Source organism: Anser anser (genome assembly GCF_964211835.1).
Source record: "Anser anser genome assembly, chromosome: 1".
Lineage (NCBI taxonomy): Eukaryota > Metazoa > Chordata > Aves > Anseriformes > Anatidae > Anser > Anser anser.
Genome location: NC_139720.1, coordinates 104,932,638 through 104,954,187, shown reverse-complemented (window position 1 = coordinate 104,954,187; position 21,550 = coordinate 104,932,638). Strand labels below are relative to the sequence as shown.

The 21,550-nt window shown below is 40.8% G+C and overlaps 1 protein-coding gene across 2 annotated transcripts; it reads left to right on the top strand.

The window, feature by feature from the left end:
* Positions 1–1,218: 1,218 nt before the first annotated feature.
* On the top strand, positions 1,219–19,341 carry LOC310900659 (putative DBH-like monooxygenase protein 2). Of its 2 annotated transcripts, none has more exons than XR_014585315.1 (13): positions 1,219–1,909; positions 4,329–4,475; positions 5,429–5,590; positions 6,087–6,170; positions 7,722–7,889; positions 9,422–9,524; positions 10,620–10,786; positions 13,238–13,329; positions 15,688–15,784; positions 15,978–16,037; positions 16,913–17,043; positions 17,317–17,426; positions 18,144–18,281. XR_014585315.1 is itself a non-coding variant. In XM_083838945.1 (13 exons), the coding sequence occupies exons 1-13, from the start codon at positions 1,625–1,627 to the stop codon at positions 18,381–18,383; spliced, it is 1,851 nt and encodes a 616-aa protein (XP_083695071.1). In that variant the 5' UTR covers positions 1,219–1,624; the 3' UTR covers positions 18,384–19,341. The 2 variants fall into 2 exon arrangements, 1 of the variants encoding a protein (XP_083695071.1); XM_083838945.1 differs by having other exon boundaries at positions 17,312–17,426; positions 18,144–19,341.
* The last annotated feature ends 2,209 nt before the right edge of the window (positions 19,342–21,550 follow it).

Genomic DNA, 21,550 nt, shown 5'->3' with positions numbered 1-21,550 from the left:
GGAGGGCTATACTCAAAGAGCTGCAGTCAATGGTTCAATATGCAGGTGAAGACCTCTGACAAGTGGTGTCCCTCAGGTGTCTGTACTAGGACTGGTACTGTTTAATGCCTCTATCAGTGACATGGACAGTAGAATTTAGTGCATCTTAGCAAGTTTTCAGATGACACCAAGCTGAATGTTGCAGCTGATATTCCAAAGGGAAGGGATGCCATCCAGAGGGACCTTGATAGGCTTGAAAAGTGAGCCCATGTGAATCTCATGAAGTTCAACAAAGCCAAATACAATGTCCTGCACCTTGGTCAAGGCTATCCCAAGCATCAGTACAGACTGGGTGATGAATGGATTGAGAGAAGTCCTGTAGAGACGGACTTGGGAGTTCTGGTGGGTGAAAAACTCTACTTGAGCCAACAATGTACTCTTGCAGCCCAGAAGTCCAATTTTTCCTAGGTTGCATCAAAAGAAACATGCCCAGCAGGTTGAGGGAGGTGATTCTCCCCCTCTACTCTGCTCTCATGAGACCCCACCTGGAGTACTGCGTTCAGCTCTGAGGCTCCCAGCACAAGAAGGACATGGACCTGTTGGAGCAAGTCCAGAGGGCCATGAGGATGATAAGAGGGCTGGAGCACCTCTCCTGTGAAGAGAGGTTGAGAGAGTTCGGGTTGCTTAACCTAGAGAAGAGAAGTCTCTGGGGATACCTTATTGGGGGTGCCTTATTGTGGCCTTCCGGTACTTAAAGAGGGCTCACAAGAAAGGTGGGGAGGACTCTCTACGAAAGGAGTGTAGTGATAGGACAAGTAACCAGTTATGTTTTTAAACTGAAGGAGTATATTTAGATTAAATATAAAGAAGAAATTCTTCCCTATGAGGGTTGTGAGGAACTGGGACAGTTTTCCCAGATAAGTTGTGTAACTCTTCACCCTGGAAGTGTTCAGGTTAGATGGGGCTTTGAGGAGTCTGATCTAGTGGAAGATGTCCCTACCAATGGCAGGGGGGTTGGAACTGGATGATCTTTAAGGGACCTTAGGTTGCTTTTAACCCAAACAATTCTATGGTGCTATGATAGGGCCTTTTGTCCATATAGCCCCAGTCCAGATTGCTACCACAGGAGCCCTCTTTATATAGCTTCACCATAGCTTCCTCTGATAAACCAGGAACTAAAGCTCACCAGCCTTTTTCTGGCAAACTTTCCAATAATTATTGCACCAGGCAATAGGGTGATATGGTCAGTGTTCATTTCAGCATTTGCAAGTAAAGACAGGTAGTCAGAAGAGCTCTTTTTCCTTTGTGAAAAGAGATATCATTCACCTATTCTAACGAGTACTGGGTAAAACAAAAACATTTTGCTGCTTTTTTTGGCTGTGTGGTACAAAAGATCTCTTAAAAAATGTTGTAATATGTACAGGGGATGGACTAGTATGTTTTCACAGAGGCAGGGTGCCAGGACATATTATGTAAGGTGTTGATCTTTCTTAAATGTTAAATTGGATATAAAACAGTTGGTTTCCAGTTCCACTTTCTGGCAACAGGCCAGCCTCATGTAATTCCATATAAGATGGGCCCCTCACAGCAGAATAGCTGCTCAGGATAACAACAGAACACAGAAATTGCAGCGGTCCTGAGGATAATGTCTGTTCTCTTCTCAAGAATAAAGGGCATGCTCTTTCTCTTGTTCCTCACATGGTTTTGTTCTGGTCAGCCGGCACCTCCACTCTTACGTTTCTCTGTCTACCTGGATCCTTCAAACATGGTATACCTTCGTTGGGACCATGATGAACAGGAGATGATGACTTTTGACCTGCAGGTTCGCACAACTGGCTGGGTGGCGTTTGGATTCAGCCCTCATGGAGAGTTGCCTGGATCTGACATTGTGATTGGAGGTGTCTTCCCTAATGGCAGCATCTACTTCTCTGTAAGTTGAAAACTCTTCTGAGAAGTCTTCTTCCGCATCCCTCTTTGCCAGGGGCCATATTGTCAGTGTGTTGTCTTGACAGCACATGGGCTTAACCAGCTAAAGCTAGCTATCTGGGGCCATTTTAGATGCTATATTAGCCTCCAACTGAAAGAGTCCAAAAGGTCCCAGGACTTCTGCAGGTCCTATATCAAGGCTGCTAGCCCTGTGCAGCTACCTCACATACACTGTGATATGCCAGATGGCACTAGATGTTGTTGTTAGGCAAATAAACTGATCCCATCTGTGAGTCAAAACCACGGCTAGAACCAATTCGATATGATCAAAGCAGTCACCTACCATGAAACTAGAAAAGGCTGCAGGGAGAGTTACTTCAGATAGGATTCTGATGTGAAATTCCTCTGTTTTTCATCACTTTCTTCCTCTTCAAAGGTTAAATAAAATTCAAGAAAATGAAAGTTTATAGTTTGCTCACTACAGATGTTGAGCGGATGGGGAGGAGAACAACTTTTCACATCTCTCTGCTATTTATGCATTCAGCTGTCTTGATTTTGCATAGGAGCTCATAGCCTAAGTCTATCAGAATTGTGGTCTAGCTTTGCAAAGTGAAAGAGACCTCCTTGGAGCCTAGCTCTGACTTGAGTACTGTGAATGGGAGTCCTCCTACAAAAGTAAAGTTGTTGGAGAGGCAGTCATCTGGTTTGAACTAGCTTTCTGGGTTTCTTCTGGAGTAAGTGGAGAGATGTGTTCACCTCCACAGGTGGCTTCTTCCTGACAGTGTTAAATGCTCCATTAGGAATAGGATAGGACACCCTTGGGGCTTGATGATTTTTTCCATTGACTGTAAATGCAATAACTAAGGTTAGATGCCTGATGCTAGGACAGCTGAACTGCAGATGAAAAAAAATGCCCATTAGGGCACTAAATACAAGGACAGTGTGTGTTTGTTTTTTTGAAAGAGAAAAAGTTTAGTATTATCCAAACACAGGAAAAGAAAAAGGTTACACAGATTAAATATTTGCAATTCAAAGTGGTTTTAGTTTGCTCAGACATTTTATTTTCCCTATTCACATAACAGTAAAATGTGTTTTGCATGAAATGTGTCTTTACGCTTTTCTAAAGTCAGTGAACTTTGGAGGAGATAAGGTAGCTAGCTTCACTCATGGTCTAGTTGTTTGCCAAACTGCTGTTGTAATACTGAGTTTCAAATCTTTTTTGTGATTGTGACACAATGAATTATAGGGGTAAATGAAACTATGGGGGGAAATAATATGGTCAACTTAGAAGAAACTGTTGCTTGTAGTTTATTTAAGAGTAATTACAAAATAATAATAATAATAATTTAGGGTAAAATGAAAGCCTTTAACAACTCCTGAAAGGTACATCCTAAAATAAGAAATTGAAGTATTCAGTTTCAAAATTATTAATATTAAACATTCCATAATATTCATATTAAATATTTAACATTTTCAGTGTTTCTCTACCTTGGCAGCTGGAATTCTTTGTTTAAATTAGAAAATCACTTCATTCCCACAAACATCCTAGTTTTTATCTGCTTTACTACATATAAGAAAATATGTCCCAATGACTTAAATCTGGAGACATTATAGTAAGCAAGCACATTACTGAACACAAAAATCTACATGTGTTGTAGCCTGTGTGTCATTTCTCCTGAAACCATGGAACAGACTGAGGAAAAATTTGCTAGTTACCGTAAATGGCGTTTATGTGGAGCTTTCTGTTTGTGTTCTTCCCTTAATCCTTTTTCTTGCATTCTTGGTTTTTGTTTTAATCTTCCCTTTTACTTCAACCATGCCAAACTCATTATCTGAATAATGACCAATGGGTGGAAAAACTAGCCAAAAAAATGTTGTTGGATATCTGTTTGTTGTTACAGCTGCTCACTGCCTTTCTCTTTCTTAAGGTATATTTAATTTTACATATTTATTTCAAAGTACTTCACTTGCAAAATACTTATCTTTAAATTGTGATCTTAGAAGCTTTGGTATGCCCCAAATATTTCGTATTTAAACTACCCCCGTTTTTCAGTAGGGCTTACTTTACCTCCCAGTTCCTGTGTAATTTAGCCAAATGTGCTAAAATACCCTGGTATGCAGGAGGAGACTCTCTCTGTCAGGGAGTGGGGAAGATCCTCTAGGATTCATCCTATCCAGGCTACCCTCTGGGCAATGGGACACCAGGGGCTGCTCTTCCTTTGAGAAGCTGGATGTAGCAGGACTGGATGGGAATTATCTTTGATTTATTTGTGGAAATTGGCAGTGAAAGTGGGGGAGATTTTTTGGTGAAAGAAATACTTAGATTATTCAGGTGCCACCAACAGTAATTAGGAACATGACTTCCTGGAGTGTAGGAAGTTTTTCTCTCCTCTCTATGGCTTTTACCACTCTTCCTTTTCCAGGATTTTCATGTGGTAGATGAGGCAACCCTTGAGGAAGATGACAGCCAGGACTACCAACTGCTATCAGTGACAGAGAACGAGACCTCCACCACCATGCTGTTCAAGCGCCACCTCCGGACGTGTGACTCAAATGACCTGGATATCACAGTAAGGAAGGGGACTGGTCAAACAACAAACCAAACCAAACTACTCATGTCCCCCTGTACTCCCAGTTTCTCTGGATCGGATCTGAGAATAACAAGATTTTCTCACAACAGTAAAGTTACAGGAATATGAAGAAAAATATGGGATCATATGGCCACATTTATAATGCCCATTTCAAGGGTGTGATATTGATGTGTTTTATACTTTCTTACAATGTTTTCCATCAAAGAATTGTGATGATGTCTCAGTGTTTTCTTAAGCCTGAATACAAGTTTAGTCTACGCAAAAATGTTTGTCCAGAGGTAGGTGTATATTCAACATTTTTCCAGAGTTCAAATACATGCTCAAAAAACTAGTTATATTCCTTTGAAGTGACAGACCTTCCTAATTACCTTCACTAATTGGAAGAAATATGATCCCATTCTAAATGGTAAGAAGGTTCAGACTTCCAAGGCTACTGCTGTTCTTACATGGTGGGGCAGATCCAGGCAGGAATGTATGCTCAGTGTTAGCTGCTAATGGAGAATCATGGTACTACAGTTTTTTTAGCATTTTGTGTTAGGTCTTGTAGCAATTCTTAGTAAAAATTTCTGAAGCCAGCACCCTTTATTTGTAAGGAAAAAAAAAAAGGTGTGTATATTTATGTATGTGTATATATATATATATACACACAAATATACGTGTATATTGTTTTTGTGCCTGCACAAGGCAAATTTTATGTATTACAGTGGTTACTTTCTGTTGTGTGTTCAGATATATTGCTTGATTGTCCATGTGTAACATACGTACCAAACATTCACATTTATAATACATGTGACTTTTAACTGCACATGGTTAGTATTGTATTGGATTTTAATATGTGTGCAGCGGTGTAATGCATATGATGTGAGTGAATGACATGTTTATCGTTGATGGGAAGGAATTAAGATTTTTCCAATGAAACACTCTCATTACAGATGGACACAGCACGTCTCATTACTGCATTTGGCACTGATGACACAGTCCAACTCTTTAAGGGCCAAAAATTTTCTAAATCTCTTTTCTTGATGAGATACAGAAGTCCATCCAACTCAACTGACCCTAAAATATTCTTCACCTATGACCTGAGGCTGGACAACGTAAGTATTGGACAAAAAACAGTTAGCTCCCAGACTCAATGTCTAAGCTGTGCTTGCTCAGAGATGTGGATAGCTGAACTGGAATACTGGAGCAGACTACCTGGGATGTGTTAGAGGAGGACAGACTTACTCAGAAAAAAAAAATATATATATATAAGTATGTGCTGTGCTTGAGACTCTAGACATACAGGAATTAAAAATTTTTGATTGAACAGGTTAATTGTTAAGACCTGGTGGAGCTGACCAAAGTATTTTCTCTTTACCAGAATAGAGTCTTGTCTTCTTGAACCTTTAATCATTTCACTCATTGCTACCAAAACCCCATCAGTCTCTTGCTAACTGCATCATCTTTCTCTCCCTCCTGACTGGAGGAACAGGGTCCAGTTCTGTTTTTCATTCTCTTTGCACAGCCTCCTTTTGGCTTCTTCACTTTCCTGCACATGTTATTGTGTTGCCAGAGGAATCTTCAGGTGATTTGTGTCTGATTCTTTTCCAGTTTGCTGTTCCCGTTGAAGAAACCAAGTATGCCTGTACCTTTCTCCCACTGCCCGTGGTTAAGCAGAAGCACCACATCTACAAGGTAAACTCGTTGGCTGTCTTGCTGGGGAAAAAACAGGACAGAACAGACTTGTTCCTTCAATTATGCTTGCAAGTCTGTCCCTTAGAGCATTTTTAGCATAAATCTGGGAGCATTCCATGTGTCCTTCACTGCCATTGGGATGAGCCAGTGAATTTGTCTGGATTGTGTAAAAATATTCTCTGCCTCATTTCTAACCTTGGAATTATCTTTATGTACATCACACCTGAAGAAATCTTCCTACAAGTCTGATTCTCTCAGTCTAATGAACTCAGGCCATGTTACCTATCAGTATCTTTGAGAGCAAAGGGAGCCTGCAGAATTTTCTGTATTTGAAAAGAATTCAAGGACTTTTCCTTTTGTTCTTGGAAATTTCTAAGCATATCTATATAAAAGGCAAAATTAACACTTGAAGCAGTTTAAAGATTGAATATGGAAAGGGAAGGGAAAGGGAAGGGAAAGGGAAGGGAAAGGGAAGGGAAAGGGAAGGGAAAGGGAAGGGAAAGGAAAGGAAAGGAAAGGAAAGGAAAGGAAAGGAAAGGAAAGGAAAGGAAAGGAAAGGAAAGGAAAGGAAAGGAAAGGAAAGGAAAGGAAAGGAAAGGAAAGGAAAGGAAAGGAAAGGAAAGGAAAGGAAAGGAAAGGAAAGGAAAGGAAAGGAAAGGAAAGGAAAGGAAAGGAAAGGAAAGGAAAGGAAAGGAAAGGAAAGGAAAGGAAAGGAAAGGAAAGGAAAGGAAAGGAAAGGAAAGGAAAGGAAAGGAAAGGAAAGGAAAGGAAAGGAAAGGAAAGGAAAGGAAAGGAAAGGAAAAACATGAACTTACCAAACCTAGTTTAATTCTCAAATTGAGATAATTTTGCTTTAATGTCACACAACCCTTCTTAATTTTCCAGGTTTTGAAGGTTTAAAAAAGAGATGTTCCAATGAACTGACATAAAATTTCAGAAGGAAGAATTTACATGGACTGGAAAAGCAAGAATTTAAAAGACAAAAAGACAAGTCTACAGAACAAACTCAGGAGTTTTAGTCAGTTCTGGTGGTAACATCAGGAGTTTGAGGCCTGATCTCACTGGTACTAGTAAAACTTCAATGATTCATAAACAGATCCAGGTTATCTGCAGATTTATTTTAAAATATCTTGATTATAGTTGTGCTGGCACAACTGAGGGGACAGCAAGTTACAGTGAACCTAGATCAAGCATCCAAGGTCAAGGTTCTTTATCTTGCTATTCAACCAATAAAGCGGTTCATGAGGTAAACTAGTTATATTTGTAGTCTGGAATCACACTGCCCAACATAGTAGGGCAAATAGACATCCCTGTAATTCTGACTAAAGAAACGTGCTTTAGAGGAAGGTGCAATTCAATTCTGGAAAAAATGGACTCTGCTGGGTGCGTATTGAAATTAGTGGATAAACCATCATCCAGTTTGCCATTCACCTTGTGAATCTGATTATCTGTTTACTCAAGCTGTGGTTAGATGTTTTTCCTTGTTGCTTGGGAAATAAATATTTTAGGATTGAAAATAACTTCTTTTTTGTCTCTTTCTCTTGCTTACAGTTTGAACCTGTAATAACACCCCACAACATAACTTTAGTTCATCATATTCTGATTTATGCCTGTGGCAATGCCAGTGTGTTACCAAGTGGCATAGATGATTGCTACGGAGCCAATCCAGATTTTGCCCTGTGCTCTCAGGTGGTTGTGGGCTGGGCTGTTGGAGGAGAGGTGAGTCTGTGGGGCCTGTTCCCTTCCTTATTTCTTGTTGTGAATAGTGGTAACCCCTTTTGTCAGCTTATCCAGTAAGACCTCACTGTCCTGCAGAGCCAATCAAATTGGGGGACTCTCGTTCTGTTCTCACTCAAGTCATCTGTGGGATCAGTTGAAGATGCTGATTTCTACATAGCTGTTGATACGCGGAGTGTATGTGCATGTTATTATCATACAGGCATTGAACAGTTATTATATGTCAAATAGTAAGGCTTTCATTCTGACCTTTTGATAATGTTGACATTAACGTGACAAAACTCTCCTTGGACTAATCTTGCATAAGAGAAAGGAGTTGTTGTGGTTTAACCTGGCTGGCAGCTGAACACCACACAGCCGTTCGCTCACCCTCCCCCCTCCCTCTCTGGGATGGGGGAGAGAAACGGGAAAGTGAAGCCGGTGAGTTGAGATAAAGACAGTTTATTAAGACAGAAAAATAATAATAACAATAATAATAATAATAATAGTATTAATAATAATAATGTGTACGAAACAAGTGATGCACAATGCAATTGCTCACCACCCGCTGACCGATGCCCAGCCTATCCCCGAGCAGCCGGCCCCCCACCCCGGCCAGCCACCCCTATATATTGTTTAGCATGATGCCATATGGTATGGAATACCCCTTTGGCCAGTTTGGGTCAGCTGTCCTGGGTCTGTCCCCTCCCAGCTCCTGCTGCACCCCCAGCCTGCCCGCTGGCAGGACAGAGCGAGAAGCTGAAAAGTCCTTGGCTTGGTGTAAGCACGGCTCTGCAACAATTAAAGCATCAGCATGTTATCAGCGCTCTTCTCATCCTAATCCAAAACATAGCACCCTACCAGCTACTAGGAGGAAAAGTAACTCTGTCCTAACTGAAACCAGGACAGGAGTGTACCTACTCACTGCCTTCATTCCTACTGGCTCCACTTGTTTTTCAGCATAATAAAATTAAAAGTTAGGTGAAGTTGGTGCTCATGGATGAGTGGTTTAGTTGATAGTCAGGGTTACACAAATTATAGCATCTATATTGTGATGGTTACTTCACTTCTCAGAGCAAAATGTATTTTGTGGTTCTATGGTATGGATGTACATGGGGAAGAAAAGATGTAGGAGATGAATTTTAGACAAAACACATTCATTTTATTTAGATTTCAAATTATGCAGTTCCAATGCTGATGTGAAATTCAATGCAAGAATTTATACTTTATATAAATATCCTATAAAATATAGTAACAAAATAAAAACGAAACCAGTCAAAAGGATAAGGGAAAAATAAATTTTGAAAATTCTTCTTTATTTCAATTCAGAAAAAAAAATTAATAGAACAGGAAGAATTTTTGACAACATTTTGGTTTTTAACAAAGTCTAAAAAAAATTCACAGATGCAAGAAAATCAAAACTTTATTTTTCTAAGTTTCCATATTCTGTCCCTGTCAAAAAAAAAAAAAAAAAGAGAGAGAGAGAGAAGAGTTAAAATTACTAATTACTTCATGTAACTTTATTTCTCCACAAGTCTTATCAATTTCCAGACGATGCTGCATATTCCATTGGGACACCTTGGGACCCTCAGTATGTCCGACTGGAAATCCATTACAGCAATTTTGACTTAGTATCAGGTGGGTAACGCTGGGCAGTTGTCTGACAACAGCAGCAGGATGGTAGTCTCAGACCTCACCTACATACCAATTAGGAACGAGTTACTGTGTGAAATCCTTCCATGTATTGATCAGTACAACCTTCAGACAGTAAGAGGAAACTTAACTGGCTCCCATTCAGGAAGAATTCTAAAGTTATACCTGCCTAGGTTAGACAAGTCTTGTTATAGAGAAACCTAAGCACATCTATCTGCTGGTACATAGTAGCAGGTACGGTACATGGGAGTGTTAGGAAGAACATCAAGAAAAGGTGGGCATCGTGGGAAAGAGGAGCAGAGTGAAAAGTGTCAGACTGACTACAGGAGAAATAGGAATATCAGGTCAGGATGAAGTCCTGAGAGGCTAATAGTATCACCTCAGGCTTATACCATGACCTCCAGCACTCAATCCCTATGACAAGTGATGAAGGATACTACCATGTTATTTATTATCATTTTACAGTAGGCAAAACTAAAGTTTTGATAGGAACCACCTGAGCCTATAGGCAGGGTCAGACTGAGATACACTGTGAGTGACAGTTTGTGCAACCATGCACCTTGCATGACTTTGAGATTGTACATGACAGTGAATCATGTCACTGCAGGTAGGGTGGAGGGCTTAGGCCCTCCTGTCAGTCTGTGCCTATTCCAGTTCCGTAATTGGGAATGAGACACTCTAGGTGTTGTTGCTTCAGGCCCCTCTGCTGATAACTAGCCAGTGCTCCCTCCTGAAGAAGAATGGGAAATTATCCAGAGTCAGGACAGCAAGGCATGCCTGGAGGCCCAGGGGTGGGAAGAGGGCAGAGGTAAAGGAGAACACAGAACACAAGGGACTCAAGGTACAGTTATGAACAGAACAAAGTACAGATGTGAGCAGAACAGACTGATGTGTACAGGGTACTGACAGTCAAGCAGTGGCTATCTGGGTATTGAGGGGACTGGGGTTGTGGGCGTGGGAGCTGGGAAAGGTGAGGATTCAGACATGCACAGGATGGATGGAAAACTAAGGAAAAGGGTCATGTAAACCAGAGATGTTTCTGGAGTCACTGCTGAAGGAGCGGTTATTTTTATTTTAAAGGTTTGATCGACAGTTCAGGGGTACGAATCTACTATACACCAGAGGTACGAAAGTACGATGTGGGGGTACTGCAAACAGGCATCTTCACCTTCCCTGTGCATTTCATTCCTCCTGGAGCAGAATCCTACAGATCTTACGGCCTTTGCAATTCAAGCCAGTTTGATGAAGTGAGTGTGGGGGAAAGACATAAGAAATCCTTCTTGTTTTCTTGATCTTTCTCACTTTGGTCTTTCGTCTTGCTCTAGACACGTCCAAAAGCCATTTGGTGCAGGGTGCCATCTTGCCTTCCATTTCTGCATGTTGCAAAATGAATATCTTTTCCAGCAAAACTGCTCAGAAGAGACCCAGGGTTTGACCCAAGAGCATTAGCAGAGCTGTGTAAGCATGTCAAAATCATGGCTTAAGTACCCATTCACAACATCTAAGTAAATGGTGTGTGTGTGTGTGGAAGCCAAGAATGTAAAGCTTCCCAAGACCCCCAAGGGAGTCTGTTCCACCATACGTGAGAACTTTGTCCTACCACAAGGTATGTGGTACTGGTGCAGGAAGGCAGGTGCTGGTCTGGGAGGATGTGGTGCAATTTCTCAGGTCAAGAAGATACCTCCAGGGCAGAGAGCTCACATCTCTCTAAAAACTGCCGTGGGGTTGCTAACAACAGTCAACTCCAGTGGACTGTGGGATCCAGGGGATTTACCCCCTCCAGGACTACTAGATACTCTTTTCACTGTTCCCAGTCCCAGCCAGTGCTGAGACTGGGGGCAAACTCCAAAGATACAGACATCCTCCACTCCACCCCACCTACCCAAACACACATGACCAGAGAATGGTCTCAGCTGGCCACTGACAGATCAACACGGACAGGAGTACAATGCCTTTACAGGTACCACATGGGTGAGCACAAACATGGGGGTACCTTGAGAGCACAGACAACACAAATGACCCAGTCCCATTCCTCTTATCTGGCAAATCAAGGTTAAAATTCACTAGAGGAATCACAGAATCACAGAATTGAAGGAGTTGGAAGGGACCTCGAAAGATCATCAGGTCCAACCCCTCTGCCAAAGCAGGTTCCTTAGAGCAGGCTGCCCAGGTAGGCATCCAGACAGGCCTTGAATATCTCCAGAGAAGGAGACTCCACAACCTCCCTGGGCAGCCTGTTCCAGTGCTCCGTCACCCTCATTGTGAAGAAGTTCTTTCGCATGTTGGTGCAGAACTTCCTGTGCTCTATCTTGTGGCCATTGCCCCTTGTCCTATCCCCACAAACCACTGAAAAGAGGTTGGCCAAATCCCTCTGTCTCCCACACTTCAGGTATTTATACACATTGATAAGATCCCCCCTCAGTCTTCTTTTCTCCAGGCTGAACAGACCCAGGTCTCTCAGCCTTTCCTCACAAGGAAGATGCTCCAGGCCCCGTATCATCTTTGTGGCCCTCCGCTGGACTCTTTCCAGGAGATCCCTGTCTTTTTTTTGTAGTGGGGAGCCCAGAACTGGACACAGTACTCCAGGTGAGGCCTGACCAGGGCAGAGCAGAGGGGGAAGATCACCTCCCTTGACCTGCTGGCCACGCTCCTTTTAATGCACGCAAAGAATTGGAAGGAACATGCACATACTCTCATGCAGCTCTCACATGTACTCATACTTCTAGGTCACTCCAATTTCTGGTTCGCTCTGTTAAGTCCTTCCAGTATTTGTGCCCAGACCTAGGCACCTTTTATGCAGTGTCTTGCGGGGACCTTGAGTCTTACATATATGTAGTACAGAAGGCATACTCACACAGAAAATAATTAGCAATAGAGTGTAACAAGGTAGTATATATAGACTGCAGAGGTCAAGTACCAGGCTTGGCCAGACTAGTACACTGACCTTAACTCTGCTGAAGTACATTTGGACTCTCTCCTTCCTCTCCCCGTTGTCCTACATTTGTTACTATTTCCCTACCTTTGATACTTTCCCTAAACATCCCATAATGCATTTTGCACATTCCCACAATCCACTTACAACATCCCATAAATTTTACATTTAATTGAGCGATTTTACATTTTTACAATTTTAAAAGTTTTACTATTTTAATTGAACATCCTATGAGAAGTTTGCTCCTTCTTATGAGCCCTGAGGTAACCTTGATTTTCTTCTTCTCACCAATTATTAGGATTCTCTTTGAACCTTTTCTGGTTTACACTTTGGTCATTCTTTTAATAGCCCATTGATTGTTCAGTCTTATGATTTTTGCTGTTTCTCTTTCCATTCCTTGGTCTTTGTTAGGCTTCAGGTATCTACATGTTTAACTTACTACCACTTTTCTATTATTTATTTATTTATTTATTTTAGCTTGTAATAGCTGATAGCAAAATATACTTACAGTACCCAGTCTGAGAAATCTCAGACTCAGACACCTATTTCAAACTACCTGAAGTGAAATTTTCAGAAAGGCTCACCAGAACAACCTTTCAACAGTAACAGCCTACATGAGGAGACAGGCTAAAACTTGTTTTTAAAAAAAAAATGCTAAGTTGACATTTAGAGAGGTTCAGTCAAGCTTTTGACTTGATGGACAGGCTTAAATGTGTATTGCTAAGCTCTGAAAGTGAGGCCATGACCCACTTTTTTTGGACTGCAGATGAATGGGACACCGGTTCCAGATCTGCAAGTCTTTGCCTACTTGCTTCACACTCACCTGGCTGGCAGAGGAGTGAAGGTTACTCAGTACAGGTAAGAGACATATTCTTTCCCCTGCCATGGGCTCAGTCACTGACTCTTCAGTCAGAGTGGACAAGAATCCTGTTCCTGGGGTCATTTCCATTCTGTTAGTGAAAGAGACTCCATAGAGTCTGAACTGTAGTGCCAACAGCTAGCTCTTAGAGAAAGACGGGTCAGTTCAGTGAGGAGTGAAAGACTAGGAATGCATGTGCTGTCAAATAAAATAGCCCCAGGCAGTGAGTTCAAGCACTGCACTGCTGCTCTTCTACACTGGTCAACTGCAACAAGGTGCTCTGACGTGTCTGGCCCTGCTTGCCAGACTCACCCCTAGGCTATATAGATGCACTTCTGTGGTTTGCATGTACCAGTTCCCATGGGCTGTATAGGCAAAATTATAGTGGGTTTGGTTTCCTTTACCATCCTCCCACTCTAAAGATTTCATCTCCCCTATGCACTGTCTGATCACACCCCAAGCCATGAGACATGAACTCTCGCTTTCAGCCTATGAAAACAGCAAATCATGGTCTGCAGCACAGCGTTTGAACACTGCTTCTGCCAATTTAAATTTATAAATAAACTGAAGCGGGGGGGGGAGGAAGTTGTGCTTTAGGCCAAAAAGGCGTAACAGAGGTCCAAGTGCTTGGTAGCATAGGTATGAACACTTTCTCTTCCTTAGGTTTCTAATTTCAGAACAACCCAGTATGAGCCAAGCATCACGCTTCAGACTTTACAGGGAGTCAGGCACTTTGACCTTTCTATTTAGCCCAAGAACAGTCCATGCTGTTTAGCCATATGGGTGTAGCCCAAGATGTTCCAGCAACATTATAATATTAGAGTGCTCACTGTGACACCTTCGAGGTGAAGTTCTCTGACTGTCTACACAGCATCACTGATGCATCTGGGGTGTAATGTGGGTCCCATCAGGAATGCCAAGAAACTTTGGCATTGCTTGGTCTTTATGTGGCTGTGCTCTCACACTAAATTCCCAGGCCTCTCTGTCTAGAGAGTTCATAGGATCATAGAACAATTTGGGTTGGAAGAGACCCTAAAGATCATCCAGTTCCAACCCCCCTGCCATGGGCAGAGACACCTTCCACTAGACCAGTCTGCTCAAAGCCCCATCCAACCTGACCGTAAACATTTCCAGAAACTGGACTTCAACAACCGCTCTGGGCAACCTGTTCCAGTGCCTCACCACCCCCATAGTGAATAATTTCTTCCTTATATCTAATCTAAACCTAACTTCTTTTAGTTTAAAATCATTACCCCTTATCCTATTTGTTCAATTTACTTAGGATGAACATATATATGAGAAAAGACTCTTACAGATTTTATCATGCTAGGACCATGCCCTGAAGTCACCTCAAGCACAAGTTCCAAACCAGAAAGTCAAGTGTTTGAAACAATTTCTGAACAGATCTGATTCAGCCGCAGTGAGCTGTGGGGGGTGATTATTCTTTCCTGGGATTTCTCCTGTAGGATGACTATGTTGTTCTAGTTATTTGTCTAATTAGTGGAGCCCTCAGCCTGTTTGGAAGTTGGTCTTGGTAAAATATAGTGTGTTGTGATTGTGATTATCCTTGATAACAATTTAGGGACTTTCTGCGGTTGTCCCTGGCTGAAAGTTTCTCTCTGGAAGGTGGCTTTTTTTCTGGAGCCTTTGACTCAGGGCCTTGGTAGCACAGGTCTCTCTCCTTTTTAGGTGTTTAGTTTCAAAATATCCCTACGTGCCAAAGCACCCATAGCAAGTATATGTGAGGAAGGTAAAGCTATGTTGTTCCAAATGATAGTGGTAGTTTGGGGCTCCTTCTCTTTATGCAAGTTACATGATACACATATACTGTGTGTTATGTGACAAAGCATCTTCTTTCTTGGCATTTTAGAGGTACTCAGCAAGATATAAGGACTTGTAATATTGATGGATTAACAATGCTCAAGCTGAGCAAAGACCACCTAAAGAGCTGTATCAAAAAGCAATGTAGAAATAGCAAATAAAAATGAAAATAGCAGTATAGAAATATCAAATTAACTTACTTTTGATGCACCTGCAAGGGAGGGCCTACAGAGCTTGCCAGCTCTACTATGCTAGGGTCAGAGAATCTTTCTTTTTGGTGCTTTGTAGTGCAGGTATTGGAGTTCTTAATTCTGGGATTCCAGAAAATTTTAGAAAGAAAAAAAAAAAAAAAAGATTTTGAAGTGTGTGTTTGGGACCATCACTAAAAATGTGTTGTGTAAGTTATGTAAAAAAGAGATCAAGCATGATGTTTGGATGGGATTTTCCTCGGCTCCATTTATTTCATCCGGGAATCAGTTATTCCACACTCCCCTCTGCAAACATTATAACCCTCTCCCCTTGTACATCTTTGCCAGGAATGGAAAACAGCTGGGGATCATCTGTGAGGACAACAAGTATGACTTCACCTTGCAGGAGATTCGGGACATGAAGGAAATCCTTGTAATCAAACCAGTACGTTTATTCCTCTTCTGGAATGTAGCTGTGGGAGAGCAAGCTGGGGAGGTGACATGCGTCAGAAATGTTAGAATATGTTGATATATTCTGTCCTTCATTCCACTTCAGGCCTTGGCCTCTTTCCTGCATGTGGTTGTTGTCTGTGGTTTGTCTGTACAGCTCTGATGATATGACCTACTGTGTTCCCTAGGGGGATGAGATCCTGGTCGAATGTAACTTTCAGACACTGGATCGGTCAGGGATTACTTTTGTAAGTTTGTTTTTCTACCTACCATTTTTCCATTGCTTTTAAAATTAGTTTAGTCCCGTTAAAATCCTTCGGGCAAAGCAAATATGGCACTGTCAAATGCTTCTAGTGCTAGACACAATATCAGACATACTGAGGCATGCCTTGCAAGGTTGTGCTGTGGCTGGAGAGTAGCTCACCATTGAGACCCTCCTACTCTAGGCCTATGAGCAGATCCCAAAGATGTCTTGCACCTAATACCATACAAGCTAACCCTTGTCCAAAAAGTCATATGCAAGTAGAGAAACTTGCAGCTGAGTTGTTTTTCAATCATTGAACAACTGTATTTAGTGGACAGTTTGGGTCAAATATAGAAAGTGAACTAATCTGGCAGCTAGATCTGATCTGGACTTCTCAAAATATAAAGTCATTCTTTCTTGAACCCTTCTTGTTCAGATCTCAACCACCGGTTTAATTATACACTTCTGCAGAACACAGCACATAAGGAATTATTGTCATACTCTAGCTTCAAAGCTGACTTATTTTAGAGCACATACAATGCAGAGCAGATCAGATATTATATATATATATCAGATATTTCCCTTAATGTTTCAGAAGAACTTTGCAAAGTTTCAGACTTTAAGATCCCATAGATTGAAATACAAATACGATAGTCTTCCTGAAAGACAAAGTAAGTACATTTAAGTTATAAAATTACAGAGCAGACTCTTTATTGAACTCCCAGGAGGATTCTTTGGTTCTAACTGACAGACAATCAGGTTCTTCTTTATTCACCACACAGGATCTGCAGGACCTGTAAACAAGAGTGCTTTCTTGAGGAGAAACTGTCTTCCCTTGGAATCTCAGTAGGCCTCTGAGTCATCCTTATGTCTTTGCAGGCTGGGCCAAGCACCATGAATGAGATGTGTCTCTCATTCCTCTTCTACTACCCTCGTAACAACATCTCCAGCTGTATGGGCTACCCTGACATTTTGTACATCGCGCATGTACTCAAGCAGGAGGCCTCAGAGTGAGTCCTGAGTCAGCATGTTTCTGGATGTAGCATAGCAAAATGTAGCTATCAAGAATGGTAAATGGAAAAGAGAATGTAAATGAAATGGTCTTAGGGAAGATATACTCACATATCTGGATCTGTCTAGTTGAATTCCCTTGTTGCAGGAATTTATCAATTCCGTCACCTTAAAAATCTCTTCTTTTTCCCCTTCCTTTCTTTTTTCCTCCTTCCTCCTCACTGCTTGTCTTCTCTACTTCCCCATTTCCCCTTACTCTCTCACCAGTGCAGTGGAAGGAATGATGGCCATGGACTTTGTTGACTGGAATAACGAAACTGTCAAAACTGCAGAGAAAGCAGCCAAGGAGGCAGATCAAATAGTTGTGATTAAAACCATTAATGTAAGTCCCCCTTCTGCACAACTTGTGGTTGGGAAAATGGTGTCACCTCTGAGGTTCTGAGAGTTAAGCACAGCTGAAATACAGAGCCAACACACACTACCACGAGAAATACCAGCTTATCTACAGCTTATCTATTGTAAATGAAAGAGAGTACTTGAATTATGAAAGCCCGTCTCTTAGGCTGCAACTGCAAGCAACTGTCCAAGAGATGTTTAATAATCATTTACCATTGTTCTAAAAAAGTTAAACATTCTTCAGAGAGAAAAAAAAAAAAACTTTTGCATCTCAGTAATATACCAGTGCTTAACAGGTAATGCTACAGAAGGGCATTTTTGATGCAATAAACAATAAAGTAGTGCTGAAGATCCCTCAAGCAACATGGGAGTTAGGATGATCCAGAAAGCTCAATCTCATGGGACATGGCTTCCTAGCCTTTACTTCTCTAATTACATGTTAGCCTCATACCTACTGATCTTACAGATAAATCAGGGGGAAAAAATCTCATAAACTGAGAAAGGATGTAAAATCCATCTTCTCCTGTCTCAGAGGGTTTCTCTTCTGTCTCATGACTTTTTCTGAGATGACTCATCCAGACAACAAGAAAATTGACTAAAACATTTCCAAAACTTATAGTGTTATCTCTGAATTCTTGTGGCTCCCAACTTATTTAGACGGAGAAACTGTAATTTTATTTTGCCTCTTTCCTTCCATCCCCAGGAAATCCAGAAAAGTGAGAGTGGTCTCATCAGAGATATTTGTATTCCAGAGCGGGCTCTCTGTCACAATATTTCTGCACAACTGACACTGTCAGATCTGAGAGCTACTGCAAACCTTCGTTTGACCGCAGCACACAATTTTGAATCATCAACCACCAAAGAAACTGTTTCACTTCCTCTTCTTTTTCTCACACAGCTGTTGTTTGCTTGGATTATCTTTTCCTCTGAGTATAGGAAGTGAGGGGCAGAATACTAGAACAGATCACTGGCCTGATGAAGAAGTCACTACAAGTGACCACCTGGTATCAGAGTATTCCAGCCCCAACGTGAACATGAGAAGATACCTAAATAATAGAATATTCTCTCCCTTTGGAAGAAATAGGTTCTGTGTGTATTGGCATTTATTTTATTTTCCTGAAAAATACTTTCTATTGTAGTTTGTTCTAAATCAAAAAAACAATGTACTATAATGCAGTAAAGACAGGAATATGATGTCATTTCTTGAATAGCTGGTGATTAATTATTAAATCCAGAGCTTTCATAGATGGGTTACGATGTATATTTGCTCACAGATATTTCAGTAATTTTTATCTAATTTCTAGTTATATACTCACAACCTGCACTTAGGTCAGTACAGAAAACTAGGCTCCTTAGTTATTAAAACATTTTAATTAATAATCCAAGTAATATATTTGAATCTAAAGCCAGTTGTGCCATATCCAGCAATAAAGTATGTATTCCAGCAACTGCATGTCAGGGAATTTATCTATTGATTGCCAGGTAATAATGAGGCAATGGCTGGGTGTTTATTGAATAATAGACCTGAAACATCAAAATGTGAAGATATAGAACACCTCAAGAATCCCATGCCTTGACATTAAATATATGCAAGTGTAATGGCTAATCTATCATGCTGAAGTTTTCCTGTTTTCCTTTCTAACTGTACACAGATATTTTCTTACAGTGTGACACCTAAGGAACTCTGACTCTGAAATTAAATTTAGCACTTCTCCAACTTCAACCCTGTCATGATATTCTACAAAGCAGGCTGGGACTCCTCAAAGAAATATCATGAAAATATTCTTTACAAACCAAAATACATTCATATAAAATCTATAAAAAGAAAAAAGAAGAAAAAAGAAAAAAGAAAAAAGAAAAAAGAAAAAAGAAAAAAGAAAAAAGAAAAAAGAAAAAAGAAGTTGATATATTGCTGGGAAAAGTGAAAAGCAGATATTCTCATTTCTAGTTTTTCCTAAAAGTTCTTTTATCAGTAGAAATATTTTGGCTAAAAGAAGAGTTTTCTATATATAATGTTTAAGTGGAAAGGAGGTGAAACTGACTTCTGAACCATATGAAGTAAAGGTTGTTTTGTTTTTGTTGCACAGTATGTCCTGGACAAACCATCGTCCAGAACATAGGCCTTTTATTAACAACTCAAATGTTCTACTATGGAAGACAAAAACATCATTTTAAACCAAAGGGAGACCTGCTGCAGTGTGGTATCTGTAGCATACCGACACTGAACTTGGAGTTCTGCTGGAAGCTTTTACAGGCAAAAATTTTCCATAAAGATGTCTAACAGCATGATGTGAAGTGTACCAGAAGAATGATATATTTGCTAAATCCTTCTAAACTACCTTTTTCTGTTAACAATAATTTCCCTTTTTACATGCAATTATATTTCTCCTTGTAAGGCAGAATTTCAAAAGCACCTTTCCTGTGAGTAATTTCCCAGCTTTTAGTTCCTAAAAAAAAAAAAAAAAAAAAAAGAGAGAGAGAGAAATGAAACAGAAAACAATACAGCCATAATATTCGACTTTATTCAAGGTTTGCCTTTTCTTGCGTGTTTCTTAAAAAGGTTACATGAGCTTATGAATTAAGGAGAAAATGAGCATCTGAAGAATGAGACACGTCAAACTAAAGGATGGAGGTCAAATGCATTGGGTTGCTTTGCATGACTTCTTACTCATCTACTCATTTGTACGTTGGCACTGGTAGTTCAACATGAAGTCACGTACATGAATGACTTCACAGTAAGCAGACTAACTTTTTCAGTGCACCAATAGATGAATGAATCTGAAAGATTTCATGGCCAAACAGTAACATCCTCAGTTTCAGTAGGCTAAGCTCCTCAGTTTCAGTAGACTGAAGGCGTGTGCTGAGATGCCCTAGAGAAGACTGCAACAGCTTGATAGCGTGCATAGGAACCCAAAATCATGTAAAATGGCCTGACTACGTTTTGACTTCTGTAAACCATATTTCAAGGTGCCATTGCATCTGCAGTAGGTTCTGACAGATTTATGCTCCTGAGAATATGACTGGCAGTAGAGGAGAACAACATCAAGAATAAATTTTAAATGTTTTTCAATTTTCTGGTTCAAAGTTCCATTGGTCTCTGAACTGCACCCACATTTCCTGAAGCCATTTTTCTCTACTGATAGGTCAAGTTAACAGATGACATTCAAACAGTACAAGCTCTTCAGCTGCAAGTAAAATAGAGGTCCTTCAAAGGAAAAATAAATAAATAAAATGATAACAATGCAAACAGGGAGTGCAGTAGAGCACATAAGGAATTGTGGTCAGATAACCCCAGCTAGCACCTAAGCACACACCAGATCCTTGCTCATTCCTCCCATCAGTGGGATGGAGGAGAGAACAGGAAGGGTAAAAGTCAGAAAAACTTGTTGACCAAGATAAAAACAGTTAAACAAATGAAGGAAAACAAAACAAAACAGCAACAACAACAACAAAAACAAGTGATGCAAAGGTAATCACTCTCCACCTTCCACCAGCAGACTGATGCCTAACGAGTCCCCAAGCCATGGTTACTTCGGAAGAACTTCCCTCTCCAAGTTTTATTGCTGAGCACAGCATCAGAAGGTATGGAATATCTCTTTGGTCAGTTTGGGTCAGTTGTTCCAGATGTGCCCCCTCCCAGTTTCTTGCCCACCCCCAGACTCCTCACTTGTAGGGCACAGAGAGAAACAGAGAAGGCCTTCAGACTGTGCAAGCACTGGTCAGATATGTCTAAAACATTGGTGTGTCACCAATTTGTGTTTTAGCCACAAATCTGAAACACAGAATCACACAGGTTGCTCCATCACAGCCAAACCAATCTGAACAGGAAGAACAGGCCAGACCACAAGAAATCAGAAGAACACGTACTTCCTCTGCTTGGTTTAGTAACTTTTCTAGAGTTTACCATAATTCACAAGCTGTGTGACAACCCATCATGTAAACAAATCTCTCTCTTTGCTCCATTCTCTTTGTACCCTGTCTTTCACAGTCCTCTTCATGGTTTTTCTTTTATAGCCATTGCAAGAACAAGACTATCAGAAGAAATCTTTTCATGGTATATATTCATATGTGATTACCTATAAGACCCTCTTCTTATCCTGGTACAACCTG

Bases quoted from the DNA above. Each gene is read 5' to 3' on its own strand.
- LOC310900659 (XM_083838945.1), top strand. From the start codon at position 1,625: ATGTCTGTTCTCTTCTCAAGAATAAAGGGCATGCTCTTTCTCTTGTTC. The intron at 10,787-13,237 runs GTGAGTGTGGGG...TTTGGACTGCAG, and splicing joins ATTCAAGCCAGTTTGATGAA to ATGAATGGGACACCGGTTCC. The intron at 13,330-15,687 runs GTAAGAGACATA...CATCTTTGCCAG, and splicing joins GTGAAGGTTACTCAGTACAG to GAATGGAAAACAGCTGGGGA.